The 20,937-nt window shown below is 44.0% G+C and overlaps 1 protein-coding gene across 1 annotated transcript in view; it reads left to right on the plus strand.

Annotated features, from left to right (window-relative positions):
• rb (adaptor related protein complex 3 subunit ruby) overlaps positions 1-20,937 on the plus strand; it is a 539,541-nt gene that overhangs the window by 345,788 nt on the left and 172,816 nt on the right. Inside the window, exons 17-18 of the mRNA XM_080276000.1 lie at positions 16,658-16,916; positions 17,967-19,111. Coding sequence (XP_080132126.1) covers positions 16,658-16,916; positions 17,967-19,111 — 1,404 coding nt within the window. The remainder of the gene's footprint in view (positions 1-16,657; positions 16,917-17,966; positions 19,112-20,937) is intronic.

Genomic DNA, 20,937 nt, shown 5'->3' on the forward strand with positions numbered 1-20,937 from the left:
CCGCAAACTCACGTCGAGCGGTGACTCCACTGTAGCTGATGTGCTGGGCTGTGGCTCGGAGCATGAGGGCCTGTCTTGGGGAGGCAACGGAGTGGAACCAGGGCTTGGCACAGCGGGGGTCACGGGCCTGAAAAACTGTCAATCGTTGACTGACGCAAGGACCGACGATTCTGGCGATTGATGATGCGCTGCCGGAAAGCACGCACTTCCTCCACGAGTCCCAAGGGCCCCATCTCCCTGTCGCAGTCCGGGTGTTCCAGGTAGTCTAGGACGAACTCTAGATGTTCCCGGAGTGCGCCAGCTTGGGGATGGCTGGAGTAGTGTCCTGCTGGGCGGAGTCTGCATCATCATCGCCTTCGTCGTCGGAATCTTCAAGTTCGGGACTGACACCAGCAACCGAAGACGCGATCTCGATATCAGACAACGTCTGATACCCAGGATCGCCCTCGTCGTCGTCCAACCACTCACGAACATCGTCCACATCAACATCGTCGCCGTGCGTGCACGTAGCCGTGCATGGAAGTCATCCACGTCAAACCCTAGGAAATCGTACTCCACATCTGTTCCGAGAAGCAGACGAGACCAACCATTTTCAAGAGTTTTCACAGGGACTTCCTTCCATGCACTAGCCCAGTTGTACAGCGCAGACTTGATGTTGTAGCGGCGAAGGTTTTCCAAAGTCCGCTTGCCTCGAGTGTCACGTCCTTCCCTGCGCTCGTCCTCGTCCTCGAGAACCACCATCACCTCGTCCAGGAACTTCCGACGGTACAGGCGCTTTGTTGCCACGATCACTCCTTGGTCCATTGGTTGAATGAGAGCAGTCGTATTAGGGGGCAGAAACATGCACCTAATACGGCCATTCTCAGCAACCAAGTCCTTGTCGCACGGGTGGGCAGGTGCATTGTCGAGGAGAAGGAGAGCCTTTACCTGGTCGCGAGGAATTCCCAGTGTCTTCGTCTGGTAATGTATGACCTCCTTGACGAAGTGATGGTGAAACCAGTCTTTGAAAATCACAGCTGTGAACCATGCTTTCAAAGAATGGTACCATACGACAGGAAGGACATCCATCACCCCACGAAGGCACCGAGGCTGCTTTGCACGGCCAACAATAACGGGCTTAAGCCGGTGCATGCCGTTAGCATTGGCACAACACAAAGCAGATATCCGTTCCTTAGAAAGCTTGCGGCCAGGTACACGCTTCTCCGTCTCATCGGCGAGTGTTCGTTGGCACCGAGCGATAGAATAGGCCAGTTTCGTCAGCGTTATAGACTTGACCGAGAGTGAGGCCCTCCCTGTCGATCAAGCCTTTCACCTTGTGCCGAAACTCGTCCACTCCATCTCGTTAGCGTCCAATGCTTCGCCATGTGCTTTACGGTTAGTAAGGCCATGTCGCAACTTGAACGCGAAGAGCCAACCCTCGGATGCCTTGAAGTCTAGGGCGTCGTGAAGCCTTGCAAACTTCTCAGCAGCAGCCTTCAGCTCCGTTCCACGTACCATCACACCAGCTGCACGTTGCTGTCGATACCAAATCAACGTGGAGCGGTCGATCTCTGCATACTTGGGAGTAAACATAACCTTCCTCTCCACGTTGCGTTTGCTTCTCGACGAGAAGTCAGCCGTGTACTGCATGAGCTTGTCTCGGGAACGCTTGATATCAAACAAAGTCGACCGGGCCAGGTTGAACTCGCGGAGAATGCGAGAGGAAGACCAACCCGCATCAACCTTCTCCAATATCTCCCGTTTCTTCTCCAGAGTCAACACCACTCTCTTCCTTTTCTCAGGAGGCGGGGCCATCATCACACACACTAAGAGTAGGGCAGAGAGCAGCAGGAGGCCTTGCAGCAAGTACGGCACCACCACAAAAGCGAGCACGTGGGCAGCCATGACGAAGAGCGTAGGTCTTGTCGCGGTGAGAGACAGGCGGGAAGTGGGGAGGATGCAGCGGCGCTCTATCGGACGTCGGAGGAATGACGAACCAAAACAATGCTCTCACGCGGCGCGCGCGGCAAGTTCAAATTACGGACGGCAAAAAATCGATTTTTTTTCCAATTTTTTTGGATTTTCGGACCATTTTGGGAATGTTTGATCCCAGGACGATAAGGTTCGGTTAGTGGGGATGTTCGGTTATTGGGCGTCCGGATATTAGAGGGATTACTGTATATAAAAAAGATAAAAGGTAATTGATAGTGCCATACACCTGGAATTGGCTAATTATCACTTGGCAACACCCCACGTGCACTCATTCGCTAATTTTCCCTGTTTATTTCCCCTTGAAATATGCTGTATGACCTGTTCTGATAATAAAAATATATATAAGAAAGGAAGGGAGATCCCTAAGTGATATTTACATTCACCTGGAACTACCTAATTTCCTGCCAATCATTTCACAGCATGTAAATTAGCAGCTGTCACCTCGCTGACGTTGTCAACCCTTGGCGGCCCCATATCTGCCTCGTCATTCAGTTCAGTGTTGTCTCTTGTGATGAAAGCATGTGGCACCGGCGCCCCCCATTTCCGCCGCATCTAGAGGGCCCTGTGACTACTAAACCTCGTGTGGGAAGGGGTAAAGGGCTAAGTGACTCTGCTGTGGAGCGTGAACTGGCTAATTTATCCATGATAATGATGGACAGTGACTACAATCTTTCTGGTGAATCGTGTGATGAGCCAGTGGAGAAAATGATGATAAATTATGAATGCTTCAGTGTCCTAAGTTCATCCTGGCTCCAAGGGAAAGGAGCCCTTAGTTACTGGAAGTGACAGTATATAACATAGTGTAAATAAAATAGAAATGTAAATAATTACTAATATAAGAATATGGGTACAAATACTTGGAGTAATGACAGTGAAAGCTTTGCTCTCTACGCTAGTTTACTGAACGAGAAAGTTAATGCCTGGAGTGAAAATAAACTACTATTACTGAAGGAAACTTATGGATGAATGCTGTATATATATATAAGCATAATAAAGTAACAGGAATATAAAGTGTGAGTGTGTTTATGAATAATAAATGACAGAATACCAGCGGGGAACGAGCGCAAGTGGGAAGCTCGTACGTGCTCGTAATTTTCATTGCTTTCACAGTGTTTTCTTTTTGGTGTATGGATTCCAAACTACTTGAAAATCATAGAATAGTGTTTCTAGTGATAATATCAAACTGTGGTAATCATATTATGGGGTGTCAGGAAGTGTAAAGTGGAGACTACATTACCCAACTTCAGAAGTCTCCACAAGTACTACGGTAGTCGACGAAGGCTCAACAAGCATCCCAGGAGAGAGCTGAAGGTATGTGCAATATGCATATTTAATTATAATATTCTAGGACTAATAACTGATTTTTGGCAAATATTTTTATAAAGTCAGTCAGAACGCGAATATCCCCGCATGAGGTGCACAGACCGCCTCCGACATGCCCGCGCTTAAGGGGTTAAACATAAGGATATTTATTTCATGTATGTGAGTGCTAAGGTGTGTGCCTGTGAGAGTTTAGGGAGGTCTGGGAACTTATCTCCATTGACTCCTTTACATAATGGGCTCGCTATATGATGGGATTTTCAGGAATGGAATCCCATCATATAACAAGGGGTTACTGTATACAGTATATATATATATATATATATATATATATGTGGAAGTGTGCATGGAAAAGTTTGGAAGGAATGAGAGAGTGTTTTTGATTGGTGATATGAATGGTAAAGTTGGGAATGTGAAGGTGGATGGAATAGCTGGTGAGTGGGGTGAGCCTGCTGAGATAGATGAGAATGGGAGTGCGTTAGTGGACATTTGTGCTGGGAGGGGGTTGGTGATAGCCAATACCCTCTTCAGGCATAAAATGATCCACAGGTATACATGGCGAGTGATGAGAAGGGTGGGTGGTGAACTGAATGAAAGGAAGGCAATGATTGATTATGTGTGTGTGGATGAAAGGATGCGAAGATGTGTAAAGGATGCAAGAGTGTATAGAGGTTGGGGGAGTGGACTATCTGACCACTAGTCGGTGGTGGCCAGAATTAGAATGCAAGTAAGATGGAGGAATAGAAGAAGGGGAAGAGGAGAGAAAGGAGTAGTTGCAAGGAGAGTGGAAAGGTTACAAGAGGATGAGAAAAAGGCAGAGTATATGAGAGAAGTGGAGGAACGATTGGGCAAATATGAATTGGAGCAGATGGGAGACGTGGAAGGTGTGTGTAAGATATTTACAAAAGAAATATGTGCAGCATGTGATGTGGTGTGTGGAAGGAAGAGAAGACGGAGGGGGGTGCAAGGAACAGCGTGGTGGACTGAAGAGGTGAAACAGGCTGTGGCACAAATGAAGAAAGCATACAATGAATGGATGAGAAATAGGGGCGTGGAAGAAGTTGAGAGGCGGAAGAGAGAGTTATATGTGGAAAGAAAGAGAGAGGTGAAAAGATTAGTAAGAGCGAGTAAGAAGAGAGTGGATGAGGAATTTGGAAGAAATTTGAGTGTAAAGTGGAGGGACTGTAAGAAAATGTTCTGGAGAGAAGTGAAAAGAATAAGACAGGGTGGAAGTGAAGTTAGCAGGGGAGTGAAAGATAAAAATGGTAGATTACTAGTGGAGAAGGGAGATAAAGTGAACAGATGGAGAGAACACTTTAAGGAATTGTTGAATGTAGAGGATGGAAGTAATGCGAGTATAAGTGGCTCGGGAATGGCTGGGAGAAGAGGGAGGTGAGAAGACAGGAAGAAATCAGTAGGATAGAAGTTGTGGAAGCAATGAAGAAAGTTAAATCGGGGAAAGCCCCAGGAATTGATGGAGTGTGTGGTGAAATGCTGAAGCATGGGGGAGAGATAGTAGTAGAATGGATGTGGAAGATGTGCAGATTGGCCTGGGAGGAAGGTAGAGTCCCGGAGGATTGGAAATCAGGTATAATTATTCCCTTGTACAAAGGAAAAGGGGAAAAAGAAGTGTGTGGTAATCATAGGGGCATTTGTCTTCTTAGTATAATAGGAAAAGTGTATGGTAGGATACTTACAGACAGAGTTAGAGAAAGAACAGAGAAATTAGTTGGAGAAGAACAGGGAGGCTTTAGGAAGGGAAGAGGTTGTGTAGATCAGATATTCATTCTTAGATCTTTAGTGGAAAAGTTTCTAGAGAAGGGAAAGAAGTTGTATGGGGCTTTCATGGATTTGGAGAAAGCATATGACAGGGTGGATAGACAAGGATTGTGGAAAGTGTTAAGAATATATGGAGTAGATGGGAAGTTGTTGAATGCTGTGAAGAGTATGTACGATGGTGCGAAGGCTGCAGTGCATGTGGATGGTGAACTAAGTGAATTTTTCTCTTTGAAAGTTGGTTTGAAACAGGGATGTGTCATGTCTCCATGGTTGTTCAATCTGTACATGGATGGGGTAATAAAAGAGGTACAAGGTAGGGTAGTGGATGTTGGAGTGGCCCTGGTGAGTGAGGATAGTGTTTGGAAACTCCCTGTACTGTTGTTTGCAGATGATACTGTGCTGTTGAGTGAAGACGAAGGGGAACTGCAAGGCTTGGTGGATGAGTTTGAGAGAGTGTGTAAGAAACGGAATCTAAAGGTGAATGTAGGGAAGAGTAAAGTGATGGTCTTTGAGAGAGGTGAAGCTAGTGAATGTACAGCGAGGTTGGATGGTGAGGAATTGGAAAATGTGAGTACGTTTAAGTACTTGGGTAGTGTTATGAGTAAGGATGGAGGTTTGGAGGGTGAAGTGCTTGAAAGGGTACAGCAGGGAAGAAAGGTTGCTGGTTCTTTGAAAGAAGTGACAAGAAACAGGGAAGTGAGCATGGAAGTGAAAACGTTACTACATGACAGTATTGTGATACCAACTCTAACGTACGGAAGTGAAGCTTGGACATTGTTGGAAGGACACAAGTCAAGAGTGAGAGCAGTGGAAATGAGTTATTTAAGAGGAGCCTGTGGAGTCACGTGGAGAGACAGGCTGACGAATGAAGATATAAAGGAGCGTTGTGGTGTGGATGTGGATGTGATAGGAAGCGTTATGAGGAACACACTGAGGTGATTTGGCCATGTGGAGAGGATGGAGGGTGAAAGACTGACGAAGAGAGTGTATGTGAATGAGGTGGAGGGGGGAAGAGGTAGGGGGAGGCCAAGGATGAGATGGAGGGATGGGGTGGAGAGGTATATGAGAGAGGAAGGTGTGAGTTGGGAGCAGGGCAGTGAAATGGCGGGGGACAGGGCGACTTGCAGGCAATTTGTTTGTGGCCACCCCAAATGGGATTGAGGCATCTGGCAATAGATAGATAGATAGATAGACATATATATATATATATATATATATATATATATATATATATATATATGTGTGTGTGTATCTATCTATCTGTCTATCTATCTATGTATATATATATATATTTATATATATATATATATATTTATATATATATATATATATATATATATATATATATATATATATATATATATATATTTATACTGTATATATTGTGTTTGTATTGATGAGCTATATTTTTTAAGTTTCAGAAGGATCCAAAATTACAAATATAATTATTTTAGCATTACGAGATGTTATGCATGGAGTGTGATATTTCGCAGTGATTAAAAGAAAAAGTCACATATTGCTATAATAATCGCGCATATTTAAGTTGTTCATGCAGTGACTCTTATTTTCTTGAATCAATATGAAAAAGTAGTTAGGTTTGCTGAGAGTGTTAGAAATGAATATCCTCAGTTTGGTAGTGTGATATGTTACCACTTTTCTTCTAATGGTTTCCTTGTTTTCTGCTTTTATTTTAACTATTGTGAAGAGGGTGGAGCATGTATATATAAACATGTTGATTTTTTTTTTTTTTTTTTTTTTTTTTTTTTTTTGGTGTTTGTGAAATCAGGTTGATGTACAGGTACAGTTATGACCTTCATAAATGTTTACATAATTAAGTAAATAAGAATTTGATAATGTTTGAAGAGTGCTTTTATAGGATGTTCTTTATACTGTTTGCTTGCTTTTTGGATTGCAGGGAATAGGGGAGAAAGAATATTTCCTGTGTCTACCAGTGTCGTTTTCGTTTCGTTTTCGTTTTTAAAGGCTCTAACATGCTTGCATGTGTCGGCCTTGGTCACCTAATGGCGGCTCTTCACGCTGCACAATGTCACGGGGTTTTTAAAATAAATGCAATAATTAAATGATAATGTTCAATAATACTGAACAGCAGGAACAAGAATTGTCTTGCTAAATCAAGCAATGATTACTTTACGCTGGTTTGCTTCGCACAATTCTCTAAGAACGAGAATTTATAAACTTTCTCAACACAGCAGAGACTAATTAGTACTGTTAGCCTCTGGAGAAAGTTACTTCACCCCTGACAATAAATAACTAATACTATTATTAATATCAGGTTCTTGCTGATGCGTAACTCCTAGAAGGCACAACGGATTTTAAGCTTAATACAACAAGACTGGCCTAAGTACCAGTTATAAATGGCAAAGAGCTATAAGGGAAATAAGCTTAATTGTGGAGAAATGAAACACGAGTTTACATTACATTAAGCTCAAGAAAAAGAACTGTTAAATTTATTGACTACAAAGAAATAATTTTAACGTTACATCACAAAATGAATTCAAATAAAGAGATCGTACTCACTCACTCACTCAAAAGCTAAATTCTTACGCCTAGGAAAAGCATCTTAACTAAACTCTTTAAGTCTAGGAAAACGAAAAGGAAATACTGGTCAATGAATGTAGTGTATCACCAACGAAGGGTGGGAGCCTGGAGAGCTGTAGTCTAGTGGAGTCTGGGTGCTAGCTGACCTCTCACTCTGTCACTGCTGGAGCACAGAACCTCACTCCGTCACGACAGACACTTGACTGACAAACTCATGGGAAAGAAAGGAGCGCTATGGCTGCATTTTTAACGGCTAGAGTGAGCGAAACTCGCCCAAAACAAATCGCTCCGCGGAAGCGCTAATGTCTCACACACAGACGACCACTTATGACAATGAAAAATTGATTTGAAAAGACTCCCGACTGAATGAGCGGTTAACTGAACGATAAACTGGGATTCCACTAGAGTTTACATTTTCCAACAAAAGCCAATGTCACTAGCCGACTCGTGACATTACACCCCATGAAAATCAAATCTTTCTTTCTTCAGAAAAAAGATTTTAGTATACATACATATAATTCCTAACACATTCACACAAGATTCACACTGTGGTGTGTGTGCTATCCTGCTACAGGAGAAAATCACTATCGCCAATGAGTGTAAAAACCTCGTATTTACGTTAATAGAAGCAAGCTTGAGGGAAAAAACTCCGTGACGACGGTGAAAATCCTGTACTCAGGTCAAACTGAGCGAAAGTTCGCTACATTTACACTGACAACTAATTTTTGTGTAGTGTGGTGTATGTAATACACGGTGTAGGTGTGACATTTGTAGTGTAACTGTACCTACGCATAAAATGACACAATAATATTAATAATATGGCGACGACGAAGGCAGAGGAGAAGAGGCGGCAGCGTGCGGCAGACAATCAGCTGGCCCGCACAGCAAAACTGCTACACCCATTGCTGTACCTGCAAAATCAATTAAGGTGGATCATCAAAAGTGTCAATGAACAAAAATTCTTATTACATTACAATTACTCTCTCTGCCTAGCAATCAGTACATGCTATGAAAGATACGCTCTTGCTGAAAAATACGAGTGACAGCCTAAGCTTCGTACATTCGAGGTCGCCATTAATTTATTAGGTAGATTATTAACCAGGAAACGTAGTCCCTGGACGCCGTTGTCTCGAGGACTCGTTTAGTTTACTGGTTAAATTTAACTCTACACTTACGATTAGTGTCGGCAAGTTGAGAATCCTTATGCAAACTCGAGCTCGTGTGTTCGTTGACATAGCCTCGAACTGCACACGGGTCCTCAACCTGTGCCTTAACCTAGTGCCTATATTAATATCGGGGAGCTGAGAATCCTTGTGCAAACTCGGGCTCATGTGTCCGCAGACACAGCCTCAAGTCGCCTCTGTGGGGTTCTCTCTCGAACTTCCCCCATAACCTACAGTACACATGTATATACAATATTGGGGCAGCTGAGAATCCTTACGCAAACTCGGGCTCGTGTGTCTGCAGACACAGCCTCGAGTCGCCTCTGCGGGTTCTCGAACTTTCCCCCCTTAAACTACGAAACACGTGTATACATGTATGTACAGGCCCTGGATATACTGTGTCCTGTGGGGCCAACAAGTGAGACGTCAGGTCTACACTTTTAACTGGGAACCAGGCTGGTCCTTGGATTACTCAAATCTCTGAGGCCGCCTATCTTACGGAACCCAGCATACAACAGTTCCTAGTTAGTAAGCAGTTAGTAGGTGAGACATCAGGTCTACACCCACATTACCACTGCCCTGTCTCTCAACTGACTCAGAGATTACGGGTGTGGTTTCAAATGGCACAGGAAGGACATGTCCCTGATTAGTGGTACTTTGACACACGCTGCAGGAACGCACAAAACTGTCTATGTCTCGTCCCATCCCTGGCCAGAAAAAGTCAGCTCGGATACGGCCCTGGGTCTTCCTTTTGCCCATGTGACCTCCTGAGGCTGAACAATGACCCCATTATAACACTGCTAGGCGGTACTTGGCAGGAACGACAAACTGCAGCCGAACCTCGCCCTCGGGTGTTCGTGACTCACGGTAGAGCCGTCCTTGTTTGCGAAGGAACTTGTCTCGACCTCCCTGTGAATACTTAATCACTCGACCCTTTTGTTTGTTCCGCACGGCAGCAAGTGTCGGGTCAGAATGTTGTTCTTGAACAACAAGTTGGCTACACATCAGATCTTGCGGTGATTCAATGGTCACTGGGGTGACACAGTCAGGAGCCTCAGCCATGGCTCGTGTTACTGTAGCCGAAGTCTGAGTAGCGTCATCTTCGGTGCAACTATCCTTGACACCGGAAATATTGCCTATAATTAGGTCAAATAAAGGTTCTGGCATGACAGCTGCGAGTGTCGTACCAGTATAAAATGGAGATGCCATCGGGATACATGCCTCAGGGAACAATCTCATTGATCCATCAATAAGGTTTGCATGGATCTGTCGACCTGTGTACTGCTCAGGCCGAACTAGACTCTGTTTGACAGAGCAACCTGAGGATCCATTATCTCTCAGGACCTTCACAGGAATGCCTCCCACAAACCCTGGCTGAACAAGGAAGGTACTGTCACCTGTGGAAGGGCCTGTGGAGTAAGCAGCTAGCCACTCATGAGGCTGCTGAATTGATGCGGCAAACATGGTGCCCTGAGAATTTGATACTTGAGGGGTCGTACTCACTGCCTGTGGAGATGGAACATTGGCCATCTGTGGAGGGGGGTTCACTGTCACTGTGGGACTAGTGAACTGTGGGGGAGAACCCGTACTGGTAGGGACGTGACCACCGTGCTGCTGCTGAGGAATGAAGGCTTCATTTGCTTCCTGCCTCCTATTCACTTAAGCTGGTGGTGAAAAGGACAGTCCCGACATCGGTTGCGTGGCTGATACTGCTGCTGGTTAGGGTACTTGTTGTATCTCTTCCACTCAGGCTTCTGAGTGTTTTGCCCCTGGTCCTTCTGCTGTTTGCTTGGACCTTGGCCATTACTCTGAGAACGGCCTTGGTGCTGGGATTCAGTCTGAGATGGCTTCCCAGACTTGGCAGTAGCTTTTCTGCTGTTCCAGGTGTTTTGCTTACGAGTTTGATACCCGTATGCAGTGAAATATGCGTCAGCCTTTTCTACCATTTGGCTGGCATCTTTCACCTGACAGATCTTAAGCTGTGCTATGAGCTCAGCAGGCCACGACCTCTCTAGCTGTGTTCGCAGCAGAAGGTCAGTTATCCCCTCACGCGTGGAAGGAGTTTCATCTTTCTCCATCCACTCACCTAAGTAAGCAGTGAGACGGTCAAGGAACTGAACAGCTGTCTCCTTGTCTTGGAGACGAGCTCGCATGAACTGAACTTTGGCGTCGTCTACTGTGCGACCATACGCCTTAATGAGTGCAGCTTTCATCATCTCATACGTGAGATTGTCTCCACTAATTCTGTGGAGAATATCGAGGGCAGGGCCCTCAAATAAACTAAGAAATTGGAGCCGCTTAGCTGCCTCATCCAGTTGATACATGTCTGCCATGTCCTCAAAACGAGCTATGTATGGCTCGATTCGCTCGCCTTCCTTGTATGAAGGAAGCTGGATGCTTGGGGTCTCCAGGACATGTGCAGGGAGAACGCTCGTGGAGCTTGGACCAACTGCACCAGATGTGTCTGAAGCCAAGGAATCTCGCTTGAGCTTCACCATTTCACATTCGTGTTTTTCGCATGCTTCTCACTCAGCACGTTCGTGTTCTCGTTCTCTCTCTCTCGTTCCTCACGCTGTTCTCGCTCGTGTTCTAAGTTGAGTTCGCGCTGTTCTTGCTCGTCTTCGCGCTGTTCTCGTTCGTATTAGCGTTCCTTTTCGCGTTCCTCACGCTGTTCTCGCTCGTATTCGCGCTGAATCTTACGCTCTTCACGGGCATCGTTCTCCCACTGCTGCTTCTGATTATGCCGTGAGAGTATGTACTCTTTAATTTCAGTTGGGTCTGTAAGACCCATATCTTTGGCTTCCTGTAAAAATACAGTGGTAGCCATGACGCTAATTTACTAATCAAGCCGAAACTGAGTACTGACTGCTGCTTCGCAAACGAATGCTAATAACACAAGTAAAGAATACAGACACAAGCTAGTGGTGACCAGTCTTATCTAGTTAACTGGCAAAGAATAATCCAAGAATGCAAATGACTGGGAAGACTCAATAATTAACACAATGGGTACGGCGACTTCCCAGGAGCGAATAAAATCATCTGGCGTTACCAAGAATAAAGGAGTAAATAGAGTTAAGTACTCTGTGGATTAATAAAGCAAAAATTCACTTGCTAAACTAACGGTAAACACCAGTAAGCTTGTGCCTATAAACTTTAATGATAAATACCTAAATATGAACGAGTGAGTATTATCTCGTGAATAGCTTTAGAGCTAGGAGTTAATATCCTGGAATGAGGTCGTCAATTGTCACGGGGTTTTTAAAATAAATGCAAATATTAAATGATAATGTTCAATAATACTGAACAGCAGGAACAAGAATTGTCTTGCTAAATCAAGTAATGATTACTTTACGCTGGCTTGCTTCGCACAATTCTCTAAGAACGAGAATTTATAAACTTTCTCAACAGTACACAGCAGAGACTAATTAGTACTGTTAGCCTCTGGAGAAAGTTACTTCACCCCTGACAATAAATAACTAATACTATTAATAATATCAGGTTCTTGCTGATGCGTAACTCCTAGAAGGCACAACGGATTTTAAGCTTAATACAACAAGACTGGCCTAAGTACCAGTTATAAAAGGCAAATGTTTATGCAAGCTAGGAGCTATAAGGGAAATAAGCTTAATTGTGGAGAAATTAAACACGAGTTTACATTACATTAAGCTCAAGAAAAAGAAGTTAAATTTATTGACTACAAAGAAATAAATTTAATGTTACATCACAAAATGAATTCAGATAAAGAGATCGTACTCACTCACTCACTCAAAAGCTAAATTCTTACGCCTAGGAAAAGCACCTTAACTAAACTCTTAAGTCTAGGAAAAAGAAAAGGAAATACTGGTCAATGAATGTAGTGTATCACCAACGAAGGGTGGGAGCCTGGAGAGCTGTAGTCTAGTGGAGTCTGGGTGCTAGCTGACCTCTCACTCTGTCACTGCTGGAGCACAGAACCTCACTCCGTCACAACAGACACTTGACTGTCAAACTCATGGGAAAGAAAGGAGCGCTATGGCCGCATTTTTAACGGCTAGAGTGAGCGAAACTCGCCCGAAACAAATCGCTCAGCGGAAGCGCTAATGTCTCACACACAGACGATCACTTATGACAATGAAAAATTGATTTGAAAAGACTCCCGACCGAATGAGCGGTTAACTGAACGATAAACTGGGATTCCGCTAGAGTTCGCGGTTTCCCACAAAAGCCAATGTCACTAGCCGACTCATGACACACAATCCATTGCAGCCTCCCTGTTCAGTCCCTTAACCCTAAGGTCACACTTAATGACCTCGTCCCATGTCTTTCTCGGTCTACCCCTCATAACCCCACCCCCAATATTAACACTTCTCACCTTCCTCACCCAATTATCATCCCCCATCCTCTCCACATGTCCAAACCACCTCAATCTACCTCTCCTCATCACAACACCAATACACTCCAGTCCCATCCTACCTCTCAACTCTTCCATTGTAAACCCAGCCCCTCCAGGCCTTGGACGCAGGGACGCATTGCACATCCACCTAATCATTGTCATTTCTGTACGTCTGAGCCGGCGTATATCTTCCTCCTTCACTGCCCAGGTCTCACTGCCATACAGCATTACACTCCTAACACATCCTGCATACAAAGACCCCTTAGCATGCAGGGAGAACCCTCTCAATGTCAGGAGGGGCAAGAGCTCCCTGAACTTCCAACCAATTCTCACCCCAGCCCCACCTCCAGCACACAACATGTCTCCCAAATAACAAAACTCTTCCACACACTCAAGAGATTCACCATCAAGTTCAATCCTTTCATGTCTGAATCTCCACCTGCTCACCCCGGCACGCCGTACACATAAAATCAGCATTATCTCGCAGTCTACCTCTGATACCACTACATCTCTTATGCACCCATTTATCACACACACTGCACAAGATGGAATTACTTCCCACGCCCTTGTGGCAAACTGCACATGGCCACTCTCCCTCGTCTCTGACAGTACCGCCACCAACCCTAGATATCATCACTTTTGTTTTATCTGCATTTACCCTTAAACCCTTTTGCCCCATACCATCTCTCCACTTCCTAAACCTTTCCTCCACCTCTCTTTCATTCTCTGCAGTCAACACTAAATCATCAGCATACAACAACTCCCACGGGAGTCCATTTCTAAAGTCACGTGAAAGGGCTTCAGGTACCATGATAAACAACATGGGACTCAAGACTGACCCCTGATGCACACCAACATTCACGGAAAACTCATCACTCAAATCTCCATTCACTCTCACCTGGGTGTGAGCACCCACATACATGGCCATAACCACCCTAACCAGCCACTCCTCCAAGCCAAGCTTTCTCATTGCCCACTTCACCACCTCTCTAGGGACTCTGTCAAAGGCCTTTTCCAAATCAACAAAAACAAAGATCCCTTCTCCTACCAATATATTTTTCCTGAAGCTGTCGAACAATGAATATAGCATCAGTGGTCCCCCTACCTGGCATAAACCCAAACTGCGTCTCATCAATATTCACTCTTTCTCTAATCATACCTTCTAAAACTCTCTCCATTACCTTCATTATCTGATCTAAAAGCTTTATACCTCTATAATTTCCTCTTTCCAGGGCATCACCCTTCCCTTTATACACATTTACAATTACACTCTTCAGCCAATCATCTGGGACAACACACTCATAAATAATCCTATTTATCAGGTCAGTGACTAAACTCACCCCTATGTCACCTGAGGCCTTCAACATTTCGGCAGTCAACCCAGACACACCTGCTGCCTTCCCCACCCTCATCCTGCCTATTGCCTCATTCACAGTAGCAGTATCAATCAAAGGCCAAGGACCAGACACTGGATCTGCTGGCTCCAAACCTTCCCTGTCCCAGTCATACTCCTCATTCAACAACCGGTTATAAGTTTACTCCTCTTAGTTTTGATGTTGGGCTGTGGTGCATACCCCCATACCATTCATGCTAAGCATTTCCTGAATAAATATCCCTGTACCTTTGAAAGCTAAGGGGGGGGGGGAGAGGAAGCTTTTACCTGGGAGCTGTCTTTTGTGATTCATGTTTTTAAATAATAATAATAATAATAATAATAATAATATGTAGTGCTGCTGTTGGGTTTCTGCCCTTTCCTCTCCTCCATCCTTCTTTCCTTCCATCCTCTTCTGTCTTCCTTTACTCCATTCTTTCCTTGTCCTTCTGCCTACGGGTAACTTTACACTTCCTCCTCTGTCTTTCTTTCCTTCATTCTTTCCTCTTCCTTCTGCCTGTGAGTGACTCTACACTGAGTGACAACCCAAATGGCTTCCTGTATACCAGGAAACCATTTACTATGCTGGGTGGTAACCATATAACCAAATTTTGGTGCCTGGTGGTTTAGTGAGTAATTATTGCGCTCCAATCGGATTGAGCCGGTGAAGGTTTATATCCAAGGGATGGTTGGGGTTGATTGCTCATGTAATGCCACTCAGGGATGAGTCAGGCTGGTCACTCTCATCTTAAATGCTGGGACCAACTGCTTAGCTCCGGGGTCCTGCGCTCCTCATGGGGCAGTGTAGGATTGGATGATGGATGGATGGATAATAATAATAATGATAATAATAATAATAATAATGAAAATAATATAGTAATAATAATAATAATAATAATAATACAGTAATAGCAACAACAGAGATGATGATGGTGATGATAATAATGATAATATTGTAATAATTATAATCACATACATACATACATGTGATAATAATACTGTAATAATTATAATCACATACATACATACATGTGATAATAATACTCTAATAATAATAATCATCATCATCATCATCATAGTAGTAGTGCTGCCTACATCTTCCTTGGCCTTTATCATTCTTTTTCTGTACCTGCCCTCCTCTCTTCCTGTTTCTCCCATCTTTCTCATCACTTCTTATTGCTTTTCTTTCCGTTACAGGTGGCTTTACATTGAGTGACAAGCCAAATGGTTTCCTGTAAGCCAAGAAACCATTTACAATGCTAACCATTTACAACGCTGGGTGGTAACCTTATAACCAAACCATATGTGCTCCCTACATGTCAGCAAGTGGGTTGGTGGAGGGTTAGTGCCCCTCCCTGTAAAACAAATAACTCAGAGTCGAATTGCCACCCCTTACGGGATTATGGCATCTGGCAATAGATAGATAGGTAGATGATGATGATGATGAACACCACCACCGCCGCTGCCGCCACCACTACTACTTCTCAGGGGCAGAGTAATAATAATCCATCATCATCCAATCCTACGTTGCCCCATGAGATGTGTAGGAGCCCGTGGCTAGGCAAGTTGGCCCTGGCATTTAAGATGAGAGTGATCACCCTCACTCATTCCTGAATGGCATTACATGAGCAATAAGCCCCAGCCATCCCTTGGATATAAACCTACACAGGCTCACACTGATTGGAGCGCCATAATTACCCACTAAACCACCAGGTGTCAAAATTTGGTTATATGGTTACCACCCAGCATAGTAAATGGTTTCCTGGTGTACAGGAAACCATTTGACTTGACACTCAGTATAGAGTCACCCACAAACAGAAGGAAGAGGAAAGAATGAAGGAAAGAAAGACAGAAGAGAGAGTGTAAAGTCACCTGTAGGCAGGAGGACGAGGAAAGAATGAAGGAAAGAAAGAAGAGGATGGAAGGAAAGAAGGATGGAGGAGAGGAAAGGACAGACACCTGAGAGCAGCACTACATTGAGTGAGAAAAATAATAATAATAATAATAAAATGAATGTGCACTGGATTTTCACAGCTATTAGTATGGGAAATTGAGTAAGGAATAGAATAGTGGTAGTGATACAAGTCATTTATGCAATCATTCCATTTTTTTATTCTTCAGGATGACATAGTGAAGCTGCAGATCTTGACACTAGCCACCAAGCTGTTCTTGAGCAACCCAAAGCAAACCCGCCTGCTGTGTCAGTATGTGTACAATTTGGCCAAGTATGACACCAACTATGACATCCGTGACCGTGCTCGTCTCACTCGCGCCCTTGTCTTCCCTCCTCAGGGTCATGAAGACAACAAACTTGCCAAACATGCCAAGAAAATATTTCTGGCTACCAAACCTCCTCCAGTACAGCAGTCAAGTTTTAAAGGTTTGGACCTTTGTTTTGTAAGCAAAAGTGTACAGCTTGGTTGCCAGTTATCCATGTTTGGCTAATGCAGATTTCTTTTTATGTGATTACCTATTTAGCTCTTTTTTTATGTCTTTTCGATGCATGTGATACTACACTGAGTGGCTTCCCAAACACATTAAATGCTCTGGATATGAGGGATCATCATACATAGAATCTCTTTCAAGGTGCTGCATGGAAAAATTACCTAGTATGGTGTTATTGCAGTGGTGTTTGGTGTTTGGGCCACTTACAGCTGAAGCCACCATGTGGTTAGTTTTTTCCCATTTTTCATTCCTGTAAACCTCATTAATGTCACTGTCTTATATCTTTGCTACCTCTAAATAGTAGGCTGGGCTCTTAACATATCTGTAGCCTGGTTGGGATTATAGAGGGTTCAGTAGGCAAGGTGGGGGCTATTTTATTTTATTTTATTTTCTGCTCACTTTTTATTCACTTAAGCCTATGTAATGCAACTGTTTTATGTCTGCTTTACCTCTGTGCAGTAGGCTATACCTCTAGGAGGAATGTGTGTAATCTAGTTGTGGTTACAGAAGGTCTGGTAGGCAGGTCAAGAAAGACAGGGTTGGTTAACACATTAGAATTATATTGGAATATGGATCATTGCCCGTGATGACTCCACCCGGATAGTACCCTAGGGTTGACACTTTAGGTGTGTATCCAGAGTCTGCAGTTGTTTCCTGTAACCCAGGAATTTATTCATAACATTGGATGCTATCCATTTAACCTACAAATAAATACCTAGTGGTTTAGTGGATTAAATTACTCCAAGTGGATGTATTGCAATAAAGGGTTGAATCCAAGCAATGATTGGGGTACATGGAGTGAGTAGCCGCGTCCTGGGTCCATACATTTCCTGGTGAGGCAGGAATGATGTAATAAAGGTTTTTTTCTTGTATGTATTAGCATTATCTGGGTTGTAGATACAGTAGCTTTTCACTGCATGTACTGAAATTGAGCTTCTCAAGGATTTTTAGGGGTTAATGTTGGTAATCATTTTGTGCTCCTCAGATCGGGACCAGTTTCAGCTGAGCACCCTCTCCCACCTGATTAATGCTAGGGCTTCAGGTTACCAAGACCTGCCAGATTTCCCAGAGGTGGCCCCAGATCCCAGTGTGAGGTGTGTTGAAGTGCCTGTTTCCTTCACTCCAGAGAACCACCACAGGCCCACACATCAGAAGAAAAGCAAGCCTCCCAAAGCAAAGTCATTCTATTCAGATGAAAGTTCCCCTGAAGATGAGACTGAAGATGAAAGTGAAAGTGGAAGTGAGAGTGATAGTGGCAGTGAGAGCAGTGGCAGTGATAGCTCAAACAGTAGCAGTGGTGATGATGAAGAATCTGAAAGTGAAGGAGAACCACAGGCTAGAAAGAAATCAAACACTGGAATGAAGAAGCAGTCAGAGAAGCATGATTCCTCTCAGTCTTCTGGTACAGAAGACAGTGATTCCTCTTCATCATCCTCTTCGTCAGGTACTGAATCCTCAAGTGAGGATGAATCTGATGATTCTGGTAGGGGTATTCATGATGTAAAGAACAAAAAAACCAAGAGCCACCCGGGAACTAAGAAAAGTGATTCAGCTCAGCCATCTGGAAATCGTAGTAACTTGGACCTACTATTGGATTTGGATGACACACCTCCTGCCATGGATACCCCAGTTTTAACACCATCTTTAGGTGGCCTTCTCACCCCTTCTCCTTCCAGCCAACCAGTTCAACCACTTCCACCAGGAGCATCCATTCAGCCTGCATCAGCCAAGTTTGTGCCAACTGCAACTCAGGAAGTGCTGAACAGAATCAGTGGTGGTGGGTTGTCAGTGGCATGTCGTTTTACACGCTCCCCTCACCTCTACTCTTCTCGCATGACATCCGTGGAGCTGTCATTCACCAACTGCAGCAATGAGGAAATTCGTGACATTTCTGTAGGAAGCAAGAAGCTGGCTCCTGGAATGGCTTTGCACGAGTTTGCAGGAATGGCTGTACTAAATCCTGACACCACATTGTATGGGACACTTGGAGTAGATTTCAATGATACCACACAACCAGCTGTGTTTGACCTCCTAGCTGCTGGTAGAACATTCAGCATCAGCATCACAGCACCTGTAGGGGAACTGCTTATGCCACTTGCAATGAATGAATCTGATTTTAACCTTAACCAGGTACTGTATATTCAACTTCTGTATTATAATATCCCATAGTACATGTGTGTGTTCCCATAAAGCAAGGTTAATGTTCTGAATGCATGATTTTCATATTTTTAATAGTTTTATTTACAGTAATATAATATCTGTCTACTGATTCATTTCATTTTGTTTATAAAGGTTCCAACATGCTTGCATGCATTGGCCTTGGTCACCTAATGGAGGCTCACCATGCTGCTAGATCTCTGGCAGCCTCCGTATTCAGTCCCTTATCCCTGAGGTCACAATCTGTGACCTTGTCCCAGGTCTTTTTCGACCTGCCTCACACATCCCTACCCCCAGCATTCACACTTCTCACTTTCTGCACCCAGTTGTCATCTTCCATCCTCTCCACATGCCCAAACCACCTCAGTCTACCTCTCCTCATTACAAGACCAATACAGTACACTCCAGTCCCATCTATCCTCTTAACTCTTCCATCATAAACCTAGTCTCCTCAGGCCTCATGTTCAAGAGCCACTGCACATCCACCAGATCATTGTCATTTCTCTACATTGGAGCCTGTGAACATTGTCTTTTTTTACTCCCCAGGTCTCACTACCATACAGCATTACACTCCTAACACATGCCACATACAAAGATCCCTTAGTACAGAGAGAAGAGGTTTCTCAATGCCAGGAGAGGCAACAGCTCCCTGAACTTCTTCCAATCACTCCTCACTCCAGCCACACTGCTAGATCCAGCCCCACCTCCAGCACATGATATGTCTTCCAAGTAACAAAAATCTTCCACACACTCAAGAGACACCAGCAAGATCTGTCCTGTCACACCTGACAATCTCTAACCTGTGGTGTATATGCCGATATATATATATATATATATATATATATATATACACAGTAGTGCACCAACTTTCGCTACAGCAGGATTCGCGGAATCCACTTTCGCGGCATGCACCAAATATTCCCTAACTTCCACTTTCTCTTGAAAAAAATTGATTTTCGCGCACAAATTTTGGGTTTGGGACAATATTTTGAACTTTGAATTTCCTGCACCGCCCGCCCGCAACCCACCGCCATCTTGAATGACGTCATGTCAACACTCTGTCCACCCATTCCCGCCATTGTGTACGAGCGTGCTAGCTCCATTGTGTTGGATTCTCACGGTTCAATGGCCTCTACTATACCTGGTAGTGTGGGGAAAGGGCCTGGTGGTGTGGGGGGAGAGCCTGGTGGTGTGGGGGGAGGGCCGGGAGGCAGTGGTGGTGATAAAAAGTGGCCGGGACATTCAAAGTCGGGAGGAAAGGCCAAGGCTAAAAGAGAGTATCGTGTTGGAGTGAAGAAACGCGCCTCGGATACTTACCCCCAACATCCATTAAACACCTCAACCTGGTCTCTGTGGTATGTTTCTCCTCATATAATGTGTGCTGTACAGTTTTTATTGTTTGTATCTCACAATGCAATGTACAATAGTGATTTGATGTACTGTATTGCAAGTGAAAATGAAAATCTGATGTTACTTTAGGATAACCGGGAACCAATTAGCCTTTTTGCCATAAAGACAATGCCCCAACTTTCGCTAATTCCACTTTCGCGCATTATTTTTGGACCCAATTAGGCGCGAAAATTGGTGCCCCACTGTATACTGTGTGTGTGTGTATATACTGTATATATATATATATATATATATATATATATGTACACATATATATACATATATATATATTTACATAAATATATACAGTAGAAGTCCGAATTTTCGGCATCTATGGGACCAGGCAAGTGCCGAAATATCAAAATTGCCGAATTATCGAAAACCCTACCCACTCAGTACCTTATATGTTT

This window comes from Coenobita brevimanus, chromosome 63 (assembly GCF_032717465.1).
Source record: "Coenobita brevimanus isolate Jiangsu-jjx chromosome 63, ASM3271746v2, whole genome shotgun sequence".
Lineage (NCBI taxonomy): Eukaryota > Metazoa > Arthropoda > Malacostraca > Decapoda > Coenobitidae > Coenobita > Coenobita brevimanus.